The 15,232-nt window shown below is 40.0% G+C and overlaps 1 protein-coding gene across 2 annotated transcripts in view; it reads right to left on the reverse strand.

The window, feature by feature from the left end:
• Nucleotides 1-8,330: 8,330 nt before the first annotated feature.
• Nucleotides 8,331-15,232, reverse strand: part of hspa12a (heat shock protein 12A) — a 32,790-nt gene continuing 25,888 nt past the window's right edge. For both annotated transcript variants that reach the window (XM_025061005.1, XM_008322552.3), the window contains 4 exons: nucleotides 14,059-14,163; nucleotides 13,717-13,975; nucleotides 10,965-11,068; nucleotides 8,331-9,807 (listed from right to left, as the gene is read on the reverse strand). In XM_025061005.1, the coding sequence (XP_024916773.1) occupies nucleotides 9,176-9,807; nucleotides 10,965-11,068; nucleotides 13,717-13,975; nucleotides 14,059-14,163 (1,100 nt within the window). In that variant the 3' untranslated portion in view covers nucleotides 8,331-9,175. The remainder of the gene's footprint in view (nucleotides 9,808-10,964; nucleotides 11,069-13,716; nucleotides 13,976-14,058; nucleotides 14,164-15,232) is intronic.

Genomic DNA, 15,232 nt, shown 5'->3' on the forward strand with positions numbered 1-15,232 from the left:
ACCAAACCCCCCCCTACCTGGAAAGTTTGGGGGTTTTAAAAAAAAAAAAAAAAAAAAAAAAAAACTAAACCAGATTTACAGACATCCACTTGGTAGATGTTTCAAGTGTTTTTTTTTTAAGGTTTTCAAACCACCCTACTTTATGATCGATTTAACAGCCACTTGGAACAGTTGGCTGAACCGTGGCTCTCTTTGGTACTTGTCAGAATCAATATCCTGTTGCTCACTTCGACATGAGAGAACGCTACGTTAAGAGTTGAGAGAACAGTCGGAACTAGCGTTCAGCAAGCAGAGAAAACGCAACACTAGCTGGAGACAACAGCAACGGGGTAATCTGCGATACGACCTCTTCGAGAAGACATCAAATTGTTTTCCTTCATCCCGACTTCCTCCTGTTTTCAGCCAATCAGCGCCGCTTACAGCTCTCAATATAACTCTCAGTTTTCACGGCACTAATCCCGGGGTTCTTATCCGTCACTGCTGAATTAGACACCACGTTACGCTAGTAAAAACCTCTTCAATTTATTCGACACATACATTCATAAATGTTTTGTTTTTTTTTGCCGACAAGCTAACGCGATTAACAAAAAGCCAACGTTAGCTTGACACCTAAATGTGTAGCTAACCGCAGGCTAAAATGGTACAACGAGCTGTCATCCTGACTAAGTTGTTATAGTGGAGTTAAATTAGGATTTAAGACAAAAGCTTGACCAATTGGGTTCGTTTTATGTTTGCTTTGACCGACTACCTTGACGTAGCTACACGTACTAGCAGCTGAAGGCTAATCTCCAGTGGGCTAACAGGGTTTAGCTTCAACAGCTGTTTGTTTACATTGGTTGCTGACGAAAGACAGCTTTTTGATTTTTCACCGAACGTCCGGTTGGAGTTCCTTATGAATACATGCGCCTCGCATGCTACATTAAATTATCGATACCACGTCAATGTTTATCGTTCTTTGTACTGTAGTCCTGTGTGTCACGGTAAAAAAGCCGCTGTTTCCCTCCGTCGGCTCTGCTGCAGAAAACCTGCCGAGTCACTCAGATACAGTCCTGTCACACTGACACCGGCTGTCCTGCGTCCCTCACATCGCACATGACACCGGGATCCCACAAATATTGTCTTTTTAGTCCAGCCTCTAGCTCTCGGGAGTTTATCAGTCTACCGGGGGGGAAGATGGCTCACTTCTGTTACAGCTCCTCCTTCATCAGCTGATCACAGCTTCCGGTTTCCAACTCAATACATACGCTCACAAATACAGCGTGTTTTTGTGAGTGCTCCAAATAGATATGGTGCATTCCCTGGTGTTATTTTTTAGAGAGCCACAACTTTAGCGTTATGTTTGGACAACAGTTCCTGTTAAATCATTGTTGCTCAAGTAAATTACAATAATTTCCGATGAGTTTGGTTTGTACTTTATTACCTGTAAAACCTAGAACTCTGCGCATTGCCCTTTGTCCTTGATAATCGGTACCAGTTCACACTTACTCCATTCATCAGGCACTAACTTTTTTTTAACCACCATCCCCCCAAAACGTCCTCAATTTGAGTCTTTTCAAAATTAATGCATGTTGTCAGCTCCTGGTCCTTTGCTGAAGCTGCTCAAAAAAAGCAGGAACCAATGGCTGTAATGGACATGCGACATGCTGTGTCACTGCTATATGTTGAGCCAAGGTTCATGCCATTAATCTTCAGAAGATCTATGAACATGGGGAACATGTTGGAAGGTTTAAAGCATTTTACAATGACTTGAGTGCCATTATGACTTGAGAAGAAAACGATAGAAACGAAAACAAATGATGAAACTGATATTAACACTTAGCTCCTAATTCAGGCTAAAATGCTAAAATTCTTTCAGTTTTGTCTATGCCATCTATTTGGGAAAATGCAGGCATTGCAGAGGAAAGGCAGAAATATAATGAAAATAGAAATTAATAACATCATTCGGAAAAGTTTTAGTTTCAAATTCAGCACATGAACCAGTCTTTCTGCTTTTAGTTGGCGCTACAGAGAATTAAAAATGAAGTAAGTGACCCACTGAATTTAATACATTTTATAATATTATTTCTAGGTCTGAATATTAATTACACCACAAGACGCAGATTAAACAGTTGACCGCCACTCTACCTATAACACGTCACACATCACCTCATTTAATACCTATAACACGTCACACATCACCTCACCTCATCACCACGAAAGAAAATGGATTTGGTCAATCTGTATTTAACTCCAAGAGTTAGCTCTCTTGCTAATTTAGCTTATTGTAAAGTTGACGGTATGAGCCCCGACGTCAGTGTTTATTGCATTTCTAGAAATATTTTCAGGGGGAAACGTGAGCAAGTTCAACATATTTTGTGCCCATTTAGGGTGAAAGTGTAATTTTAAGTAGTTTATCATTTTTGTTAGCGAGGGCCAGTTACAGGTAACATCAAAGGGAACGGCGACACCTGGACAAATTAACCGGAAAGAAAACTCACGTACACTCGACGACAGCGCAAAGACTTCCGCACAATCGATTTTTAAAAGCAAGCTGTAACCATCAAGTCATGACACTGTAACGCAGACGCTGTCAATTGTATTAGTTTTACGACCTGGACGGTGCTCATGGTTATTCTACTTCACGTCCAGGAGGTGGCAGTGTTGCTACGCTCTAGTGGTGATCTACTGCAGGTAAAATTGAGAAAATGTTTCCGTTTTCTTAAATACTTGTTTTTTTAAATAAAAAATATAGACATTTATTTAAGAGATGTGACAGTATATGAGTAGTATTTTAGAGGTAGAATAAAAATATTCAACTGCAAATAAACTGTATTATATTCAAGGAATACATACCACACATTGGTCAGACTTTCTCCTCTTTACGTAAATAAACAACATTGACATTTTCCAATCTTAAAAAAGAGTCTAGTTTTTTTTAGGTACTTCAGTTGATGTTCGCTTTCGAATTAGTATATTACTTCTTTGCAGGAACAAATATAATTTGCTATATATGAGATAAATACATATATATAATATATATATAAATTTACTAAATATCTCAAAAGAAAAAGTGGATGGGATTTGCAAAATATGATGTTTTCAGGAAAAGGAAAAAAGAAACTAAAGAATTTGAAACTGTCGAAATGTGTCTGGAGTAGAATTTGAAACTGTCGAAATGTGTCTGTCGAAAATGAGTTTGAGGTTTGAAACAAACACGCGTTGACAATATAAATTGTCGTTGTCCAAGCAGTCTCGGGTCTTTAAAAGCATGCTAATCTTCATTTACCGTCCATCAGTTTTTGAAGTGAAAAGAGAATTAACGTGATTAACAATTAAACCATATTAGGCAACTTCAAATTTGTCAGGTAATAAACACTTGCAGCAAACTCTTCATTATTGCTGCATTATTACTGTCACTTAAACAGGGGAAACAAGAGAAAAGGACACTCCACCACATGTCCAACATGAAAAGTTCTTCCTGCTCTCAAAAGCGGCAGCAACGGCCTGTCAGGATGAAGGAGAGGATAAATATTACCCACATTCATGTTGAAAGACTTCAGGCTCTATTTGTTGCAAACACAAATCATTTGTAAATTGCACGGTGAGATCAGCGCTTTCTTCTGCTCGTTTGGATACGGACAAACTCTTGTCTAACGTGTCACATATATCTGTAATTCCAAAAAGGCTGGCACACGCGTGCGGGTCCCATTAATCTGTCTGTGGCCTTTAGTTGACTTATGAAGTCCTGATTGCGCATCATTGTTTGGCTTCATTTATTCGAACACACACCCCGTAATCAGGCTTGCAAATATACGGCTACAGAAAAAAAAAAGAGAAGCCAGCTTTCATTTTCATCACAGCATTGATAATATACATTTGAAATCACTCTGACTCGCCTTGAACTCAGCCATCAGTGCACTCAACAATACCAATCAGAAGAAGAACAAAATAGCTTTCAGCTCCGAAGCTTCAAGCGTGACTACATTAATAATATTAATAAAACGCCATATTGAATGCCCCGGGGCTCAGAGGTGGGTGCGGAAAGTGTCTCAAAATCCGCCAAAGACATCTGCCTTTGTCTCTGCCTTTTCTCTTTTCATTATTGGCTCATTAAAAGTGACGGCTAACGACAAAACAGAGGTCTAATTCCTATCATTTTGTGCATTTGTCAGAGGAGAATTTTCAGTGTTGCTCGCTTTCTCTCAGACATCTTGGGGCTAGCAGCTTTGAGGGTGGTATTGTTGCTCACAAAGCGTTTAAATAGAGGTCACGGATCATCTGGATATACTTGGAGGACACCAGAGAAATGGCAAACTAAGGCCCGGGGGCCGGATTCTGCCCGTTCAGCTCTTTACTCCGGTCCGTCAAACCTTTCCAAATTATATAATTTATCATTGTACGTCTGCCTTTTACCTGCAATACTCACCTTTCCCTATGATATAGCACACATACCAGAAATATTACAAATTACTACCAGCTCTAATACACATTTGATATGATCTCGTGTAATGTAATTACCTTGAGGGGCCAAATCTGGCCCGTGGCCTGAGATTGATACGTGATTTAAACCACGGCTGCCAAACTTCAGAAAAAAAGATTTAAACCACGGCTGCCAAACTTCAGTAACATTTTTTAAAAATATATTATATACTGTATATATTCATATTTATATGTACAGTATATATGTACATATATGATCTATAACTATATAAACATATAAATGGGTATATACATTTGTATATATCTACCGCATATTTATATGCATATATGTAGATATATAGATAAATAACTATATAAACATATACATGGGTGTATATATTTGTATATACTGTATATACCTATATCTATATACATACATATGTATATATATATTCACCTGTCTTCTCCTGTCTGTTTGCAGTAGGCGAAATCCGTCAAGTAACTTGGTGTCTGGGTGTAAAATCCAACACGGACGCGTGTGTGTTTTTTTTTTTTTTAAATACATCCATTTTATTGTTGACAGTAAAACAAAAATAACTGTGCAGATATTGCAAAAACAAATAGACGTTATAGTGACCGAAGATAAAAAAAAAACAAAACAAAACAACTAATACTTGAAATCATTAAGTGTACATTGTGTTACGTTCCACGGTAGCTAACTACAAGCTCAATCACTTTAGCTGTTTTTCCCTTTATTTTCGTATATATATTTGCATGTAGTGTTTGCCATATATGATATTTGCAGAGCTGAAATAATCTCCTAATCACCGTAAGGCCAGTCAGCTGTAGTTATTCTTGTTTAACACTGTCACTTAAAGCATAAAGCAGCTACATAACAGTTTCCTTCCAATATTATATATATATATATATATATATATTTATTTAAGACAATGCAGAAATGTGTGAAATGTAAATATTTAAACAAAGGAAAAAAAAAAAAATCACAATCTTTCCACGGGACATACGGATATGTCTACAGTCGATGTTTATAATGTTAGTTACCAGTATAGTAGGTGAAGGTGCCGGCTGCTGTTGCAGTTGTGTCTCTTATTTACATCAGCTGAGAAAGCGGGAAGGCATAACAAACACAGTCGAGCCGAGTCTTCAGCTGCGTACAAGTTACGGAGGAGACGTTATTCGGTTATCATCATAATCATTGTCATCATTGTCGTCATTATCATCACGAGCGGTGAACTCAAGACTTTGTGCACTAGTTACAACGTTGCCGTAAGTGACACGCATGCGAAACGTGCATTGCGGTGAGCGCCCCCGAAACGGCGGTTCTGCGTCTTAAGCTGGTGCGACCTATCACACAAACACAGAGAGATGAGCTGGAATTCACATTTCAAATTTACGAAAACACAAAGACTGTAAACGGGTGGAGATCTGCAGAACTTGGGCTGAGCGAGGTTGTTTTTTTTTTCAAGAGTATATATGTATATGTATATATATATATGGCCATGGGTGTACAAAGTCCAAGTGTGGCTGCCCAAAGTGGAAGCACAGCATTTACACAAACCACAAGCGAACTTTAACACTGAAGCAGCAGTGAACGGCCTCAGTCTACGTTGAAAACATTTATTTGGAATCACGGTTAGTCAGAACGTCCGACGGGCCGATGAAGCGTTTTGATGAGCGTTTTTCATTGACAAAAACTACAATATTGGCCACCAGAATCATGTGTTGCATCTAACAGGACCACATGTAATCACTAAATTAAAGTAATGTTGCAAGGCAGATGTCATCTGTAGGCTGAACAAAACAAAATACAAAATCCTTTTTTTGGGGGGGGGGTTATTTGATATATATTTTTTAAATCTAATCTTTAAATAAGCCCTTTCTGTAGAACGGTTTCAGTATTCACAACATTCATAACATGTATATTTTTATCTTTACAAACCACTGCGTGAGTTGCTGCCACCTAGTGACTGGAGGCTTGTTATCATTCAAGTATTACAGCAGTGGTCCAGTGTGTCCATATTCCATTGGAAGCCCATCATGCCCCCTTCCTCCCGGCACCTCACCGCGCCCCCCCGGAGGGGCCTCGCCCCACTGTTTGAGAAGTACTGCTGTGCAATGACAAATACAATTAATGGATTAAGAATAATAATTTCTGTTCCTTCTAACGGTCAGCAGGGGTCTGTAGAAACAAGGACTCGGTGACGTCCTTCTAATCCGCCTGAGGAACAGGACGACATTCAGATGTGGCCAATAATCACTTTTCATCATCAGCGCAATTCTTAGTGATTACAGAGGGAACGTCACATTATATTCAAACCCCCCCCCCCGATTCTAAATCGGCTGTTAACGTCCGCGTGAACGCGATGCTAGTCTTAACTTATTATTATATTTATTCGCATACTCCACTGATCCAAGACTTAAACCTTCAAAAGGTCATCTGAAAAAAAAATGCTGCTCCATTCATATTCATGAGCAGCTTAGACAAAGACAGGGCCACCCCTAAGAAATGGGTGGCTTCGGTTCAGTCGGGCGGAATGTGTTTAGGCGGCGATTATGAATTAAATGCTGATAGATAGAAATTCCTTCCTTTGACGTGGCAGCGGAGGTTTTGCCTGAAAGATGACCAGACACATTCAGGTAAAGTTATTATCTCCAAATGAAAGAAGACTATTTCGCTCGAACAAGGACAGATTATAATACTCATAATACTGTCTGTTTGCACACAAAAAAAAAAAACAGGTGATGAACCTGCCCTTGTCCTTAAATGCTACATCTAGAGAGGAAAAAAAAAAAGACCCACACACGTACAATGGTGATTTTTCGAGCTGCAGAAACGATGCTAAAAAATCTGTACAATATTTAAACACTGTATTTACAGAAATAAACACGCTTTCTTGCTTCGGCCTTAAGGAATTCTACCTCGCCTACCTCGCATTAAAATTCCAGTCCTGTATTCAGTCTGTTCACATCTAATAGTCAAAGGCAAATTGAAAAAAAAAAAAACGTACACTTCATAATCACCGAACAAAAGGCAAACCTGATCTATAGCTTCCTGATCGCTCCCTTGGTCGTCCCTTATGTATGAGCGTTCTCGCGAAAAAACCAGGAGACTACTTCACCATACTTCGTGTGCTGTGGGGGTCTACTACGCAGTTCCATAGCTGTGGTACCATTCACACTAGAGCAGTGGTTCTTGATTTTTTTCTGTCATGCCCCCCCCCTTGGGGACAGAAATGTTTTCACGCCCCCATCATCGCCCTACGCCGCCACGAATTGAAATGATACTATTGAGAACCCGATAACATGTATATTTTTTAATCTGTACAAACCGCTGTATGAGTTGCTGCCCCCTAGTGACTGAAGGCTTGTTCACTGTTCAAGCGGCAACACTTTTTTCCCCATTCGAAGCCTCTCACGAACCCAACCCTTCCCGCCATCTCATGGCACCCAGTTTGGCCAGCCTTTTTTTCAATCTGCAGTGGCTCAACATAATACGCCAAAAATGGAACAGGTTGACCTTCAAAATCACCAAAATCACGTTATCTGCACCGACCATTTGATGGTCTAAGCCAAGCGTGGGCAAACGTTTTGATTCGTGGTCCTAAAATTGAACGGGGGGGGGCGGGTCAGGAGCAGAATGATAGATAGATTACATGTAAAACTCATGCCTAAAGGATAATTAGCTAAAATGCTTTTATCATTTTCTACGCCATCTACTGGGGAAACATGGGTATTGCAGGGAAAAGGCAGAAGCGTTATGATATTATAAATTATATCATTTGGAAAAGTTTGGCGGGCCGGATTAAAAAGCTGAACGGGCCGCATCCGGCCCCCGGGCCTTAGTTTGCCCATGCCTGGTCTAAGCTTAGTTTGGTAAAAAAATACTGTGCGTTCCGTTTACCACTGGGGGGGGGGGCATGGCAGAAAACAACTAAGAACCACTGCATTACGCCAAGTGTTTCCATCTTTGGCAGCATAGTCAAAAATAACAACTCAAACCAGGTTATATCTTGATCAATGTTCCCGTGAACCAGTCGTTGAAATGAGAACAAAAATTGATCTCACAGTGAGAAAGCACACTCAACTGTTGGAGTTCAAGTGCTCAGGGTCAAGGTCGGAAGGACACTACTACCGTTTATCTCTAACAACCACGGCCTGAAATGACGAGTTTGGAACGAGTATCACGCCAAGGAATACCAGGGTGAAGTATCAGGCCACAGCGCCACAGTATGGAAATGTTCCAATGAAACCGACCCTTTATGGATGAGCTAACTCCATCTTTAAATCTGCAGTAAACTACAACTACTTATGGCTTGCGAAAAAGAAAAAAAAAAAAAAACGTACATGAATAATCATGTTTAGCTGCATCATGCAAAACCTTTTTTTTAGTCAGGAAACTTTTTAGATATTGAGAAAAAAAACAACAAAAAAAAAAACGCAGTGAAAATCAGCATTACTACTTAAATACTACAGTCAGCTGTGCAAATACTACGGACGTTGTCAGCCAATAAGCTACCAGGACAGCGTAAGTGAATGCTACAGTTGAATGTCAGCCCGCATTTAGGTTAAAGTTTGGCATTTTCATTTAAATGATTAAAAGACGGACGATAATCTTTTCAGTTAATCTCCAGCATATTAATGTGTATATGTATATATATATATATATATTTGTGTGTATATATTGTATGTCAATGTGTGTTTGAGCGGTATTTTCCCCACTTCTCCCAAAGATTTTGCAATATTAGCATGTCGCCCCCTAGTGACTCAGGAAGTCTATACTAGCTTTAACGGTGCGACCGGTGGACACATCCACAGCCATTGCTCGGATCTCGGTGTCGCCGAACTGCATCAGCGTCTGGATCTCGCGTCGCGGCGACGTGCTTTCCGTTCCACTCACATCCAAACGGAGTGTTCCGCACTTCTTGACACCAGACTCACTGATGAAGCCCACTTTTTCCTTTTCGGAGCAATACACGTGGATGACAATGACCTGCTGGGACGGTTTCGCCGGCGTGTAGCTACGTTTCACCATCTCCCCGAGCGCCACAGACTGATCTGCCGCGATGAAGGTGTCAAAAACGTCAGTGCACCATCGAGTGCCGTCCTTTACCAGCAGCTTCTCGGGTGGATGCTTGCCTTCCACGAAGCGGTTGAGGACACCCACGCCATAGGTAAGGGGCGAGCGGCGGACCTTAATGACGCTGGGGTCAAGGCCAAACAGCACAGCCCCTTTAAGGATGGTGAGGCCGACATCGTGCGGGATGATGATGCGACTGCGGCCCTGCAGCATTTTCTGGACCGCTTGCTGCAGCAATGGAGACTCCGCAAAACCTCCCACCAAGAACAGGAACTTGATATCGTTGACTTCTGGCTTTTCAAAGAGCTCAGCTAAAAAAGAAAGAAAAAAAAAAACGAAAAATCAGACACTTTGTCAACACAAGGACGAAGACTGAACGTAAAATTTAAAATTACAAATCCCTCATCGGTCATTTATTATAAAAAATGTACCGTATTTTCCGGGCTATAAGCCGCTACTTTTTTTTCAAACGTGTTGAACCCTGCGGCTTAAACAATGATGTGGCTAATTTTTGGATTTTTACAGGCTAACGTAGTTCATATTGATAGCGATCAGTGACAGGTCAATGACAGGCTACTGTGTGTTATACTACTGTAATAGCCTGAATGTGCGTATATGGAGCTGTTAAAACTCTATACTGTTTATATACTGTTGTGCCTAGGTGCGCTCAAAAGTCCGGAAATTACGGTCATTTTACTGTCACTGTCGCGTAACAACAAATGTTGAGAGATTTTGTGTAATCAAATAAATTTGATTTCAGACCAACATATTTTTCAAATATTTTTGAAATATTTGATATATATATATATATAAAATGATATAATATAAAATAAATATATATAATAAATAAATGAATATAACAAATAAATAAATAATATTTATATAATAATAAATAATTATTTAATTATTATATTATATTATTTAATTAATAATAAATAAATATAATGATATAATATATAAAAATATATACAAAAATATATAAATACAAATATTTTTCAAATGGCTGGTGTGCCAAAACCAGCCCGCCAGGAGGTTAAAAAAAAAGGTAAAAAAAAGGCACAAACACCCTAATCTTCATGACGACCTTCTTTTACTCTCTTGTACTTCTTTGCATAAAAAAAGGGTAATTATGTTATACTTGTACTGGTCCGCCCCACTCGACATCTAATTAAGGCGCGGTGTGGGCGAACTTTTTGACTCGCAGGCCAGGTCAGGAGCAGATAGATGGAGCGTTTCTGTGAACTAAGATATATGACATGTAAAAGTCATGCGTAAAGGCTAAAATCCTTTTATCATTTTCCACGCCATCTATTGGGGAAATATAATAATATATGATAATAATAATAAATAAATTGGAAAAGTTTGGCGGGCTGGATTAAAAGGCTGAACGGGCCACATCTGGCCCCTGAACCAAAATGCGTTCGACACCCCTAGGTTAGAGTGTTTGCAAGGTAAGAGATAAACCTACTTAGATGTTGAATGATGTGATCTATAGTGGGTTTAAAGAGGGTGTTCATAGCCTCGGGACTCATCCTCAGCATTCCCTGAGACGACCATTTGACAAAATCCACACTGTACAAAAAAAAAAAAAAGAAAAAAAAAAGAGAAGAAGAGAACAACAGTTAGACACAAGCTAGGCACAGGTATTGTGAATATTAGCCTCAAATGATTCTAAGAATACGATTTCTCCAATGTTCTTTTAATGGCACTCTTGATGACTGCAATGATTCGTCTTTTAGTTGACTTTTTTTAAGCCTCACTTCCTCATGTTCCATGCAGATATTACCGTAATTTCCAGACTATTGAGTGCACCTGAATATAAGCCGAACGCATTAAATAAAAATAATAATAAATAAAAAAATAAAATAAAATCCACACTTACTATTGAGTGCACCTGAATATAAGCCGAATGCATTAAATAAAAAAATAAATAAATAAATAAAATCCACACTCATCTATAAGCTGCAGGTGTCCAGGTGTCGTGATATTTACACAGATTTTTTTTTTCACTTTTAATTAGATAAATGTTTTTTTTTTTCGAACAGTGCTTGTAACACTGGTTACATGCTAGCTCTTTCCTGCTTCGGCGCCACGACCGAGTTGGAATGCACAGGGGAGACTTAGTGATCTGCTCCAGGGCCGAAGCTAACATTAGCTCCGGGGCTAACTCCCTTCACTTTGTGCTTGTCCGCAGCAGAGATAAACAGAAACAGGGAAGTTGGGGTCTTTATTATCAGCCACACCGACCACAACAGAACATAAACAGTGTTTTAACAGCAAACAACAACAAACTGCTCTCAACTTTCGCTACCGTGGTCGCTAGCAGTATGAACTTTGTTAGGCCGTAAAAATCCTTTATTGGATCGCTTAAAAGATTTTTGGGATCATTGTTCAAGCCGCAGGGTTCAAAGCATGTGGAAAAAAAGTAGCGACTTATAGTCCGAAAATTACGGTATTCTTTCGTTTTAGTTGCTCAAGTATCACCACTTACATTTGGCGTCCTTCACAGTTTGCCCTGTTGCTTTTAGATTTTAATAATTTAACTCATGATGTTTTATTCAAACCTGAAACCTAATGAGCAGACAAGATTAGCACACTGTCCACATGGAACATTTTTTAATTCAGGGCTCTTCTCACGGCACAGTGAGCAGCAACTGTAGTGGGGGGACGGGGGGGGGCTCTTAAATGGTGGCACAACCTTTCTGACTCCACCATTATAGCACTAAAATGAATCACTTCTTGGGCAACAGTAGAGTCTAGACTGTAATGGTTCTGTGTTTTTTTTTGTGGAAGAATCCTACAGGGAGTGACATCGATAAATATTTCTGTGGCTGTAACTCGAGCTCTCGGTGGCCTCCAGGCTCCTTTCGTCGTCTGACTGGAAGTCGTCAGTGTGTCTCGGTTTGCTGGAAAGACTTGGGTGGGGCAAACATTAACGCTGTCACATATGTGGATAACACACACTGACATGTGCACATCACATCAGAGCGGATCACACCCACGGGAACGTAGCAGACGGACGCTATGGATTCTTTTCACGAGTCAGGATTTGGCAGACAGTGTGGAAGGAAACGGTTTAGGAATAAATCAATGACAAAGCTCCGTTGTTGGTCTCTGCCTTAGATTTTAGATGTGAAAGAGCTAATTGGCTAATACAAAAAATACGAATTCTGTGCAGCGTTGTAAACACTACCACAAGGATTACTATAATTTGGTCTATAAGCCGCCCTACGGCTTAAACAATCATCCCGTAAATCCCGTAAGGATTTTGTACGGGTTAACAAAGTTCATACCGCTAGCAACTCGTAAGGATTTTGTACGGGTTAACAAAGGTCACACCGCTAGCAACTAATGACGTTTGTGGTAGGCTACTGTGTGCTTTACTAGTAGTGTTTGTAGCAAGTTAGCTAACTTGACATCGGCGTCTGTGACGACGGAGTATGCGGCCAAACTTTCCATAATCTGCTCAAGTCTGTCACAGGCATCCGATTCAGACTGTATTTAGCTCGAACTCGCACGATAGTGTCAGCAAGAGCCTTCAACCAACTCATGGATTGCGAATTCAGATTGAATTCTGTTACCTTTATTTGCGGGGACATGAAAAAATGAAAATGCATTTCCCTTTTCGTTTTCTTTTTAGTTGTTTTAACAATATGAGCGGTGTTGAAGAAAAAAAATGAAAATGCTATTCGGATGATTGATTTTTTATTTTATTTATGACTTAATAAAATGCAGGTATATTCTGAAAATGAAAAGTAATTTCTGTGAATGCATTTTAACCCTTTCATGCATGACGGTCACTACAGTGGACAGCTATTAAAATGTCATTTTCTATGATAAGAATAGGTTTTGATGGCAGCAATTTAACAATAGCAATTTAACAAATCGCAATTTAACAATTTAACAAATAGCAATTTAACAAATAGTTTTGATGGCGGCAATATAAGCCTCTACAGTGGACGCCTGAGAATCCACTCAGGGATTTTAATAGCTGTCCACTGTAGTGACCGTCATGCATGAAAGGGTTCATTTGAATGATGGTACCGATTCCTAAAAAGTAACGTCGCTATGTCTTCGCATTAAACGCTCCATAGTCCTGCTCTCTCTCTCGACCTCGACGTATTCCCAAAAGCAACCCAATTATGGTAACGCTGTTATTTTTCTGCCTTCTTCATGTTAAGCATCTCGGCTCAAACATCAATCGGACAGGATTCACTCACTTGCTTTTGCGCAGCGCATGTTCCACACTATGTCCTCTGAACTTCTTGTAGTAGTCGATGAAGGAGAAAGGAAGGTTGATGTTGAGTGGGTTGGTTCGTTCGGGAGCGGCAGCTCTCTTCCGAGACTCAAAAGCAATCATCAGGTCCACCCAGGCGGCGGGCCTCCTTATCTTAAACTGATCGATGAAATCCTGTCCAAAGATCTTACACAGCAGCTTCTCAAATTCATAGTCGATCCCAATCGATCCGTAGGGGCCACCTGGGAAAGGAAGGGACGTGACTGAGACTGAAAAGCGCAAGAGATGTAAAAAAAAACAATGGTGGAAAAATGTGTCCGTTTACCTGATGCTTTATAAAGCTCCTTTAGATGTCCCTCTGGAAGACGGATCTGGTGAACCGTCAGGTCCACCGTTCCCCCACCGCAGTCCACCACTACATAACGGTCACCTGCACAGAGTGGTACCATCATTCAGAGATGCATAAGAGGTGCAAAAAAAAAATCAGATAAAAGATGTGAAACAGCAAACTCATTCACTGTGATTTCAATAAGGAGCCATATGCAGCAAAAATAGATAGAACAGAGACAGAATAAAACAATAGAGACAGAACCTCAGTGAAGGCCTATGGGTGCTAACAAAGGGATATTTATATATATACATTTATAAACCATGCAATATGATTTGATCAAAGCAGAATTAAGTCAAACTGGCTGAGCACATTTGGTGGAGAAACCAGAAGAGAAGGACAGGAAGTGAATTATTTGTCATCGTGACACAGCACACCACTGCGCACCGCGAAATGTGACCTCTGCATTTAAACCCATCACCAAAGTGAGCAAGGGGGGAAGCTTGAGCCCAACTTGGCAGCTGGTGGACTCGAACCTGAAACCTTCCGGACCCAAGTCCCTTTCCTTAACCACCAAGGCACCATTATCCCCAAACAGGAAGGGTTGGAGTGACAGACAGTCAAAAACAATCTGGCACCAAGGTGTGTTTTTGAGTGACCTCGGTAACTGGGACCAATGCCTGGGATTAGTATTATATGAAAATAACTTTCTCGCCTCTACGTCGTGATTTTCCCATTTCACGGAGGATCTTGGAACATAACGGAGGATCTTGGAGCATAACTGCGGCGATAGGAGAGGAAATTACTGCAGTCCATTTTACATGGATTCCTATGGGGAAAAATGGTTTCATTTTCCGAACCTTTCAATGTCAAACGGCATTCAGGAATGAATTTAGTTCAAAAACCGATGATCCACTGTATATTTGGTGTATATCCCTTTCATGCATGACGGTCACTATAGTGGACAACTATTAAAATATCATTTTCTATGATAAGAATAGGTTTTGATGGCAGTGTTGCATATAAGCCTCTACAGTGGATGCCTGAGAATCACCCAACACTGCCATACAGTGGTCAGCCTTTGCAACTGCAAAATAATTGTGTTAACATTCAAAAAGAAAATTTGGTGTTTGGTGTTCTTAATTTTATGTCTAAAAACACATAAAAACAC

This window comes from Cynoglossus semilaevis, chromosome 12, assembly GCF_000523025.1.
Source record: "Cynoglossus semilaevis isolate Cse_v1.0 chromosome 12, Cse_v1.0, whole genome shotgun sequence".
Classification (NCBI taxonomy): Eukaryota; Metazoa; Chordata; class Actinopteri; order Pleuronectiformes; family Cynoglossidae; genus Cynoglossus; species Cynoglossus semilaevis.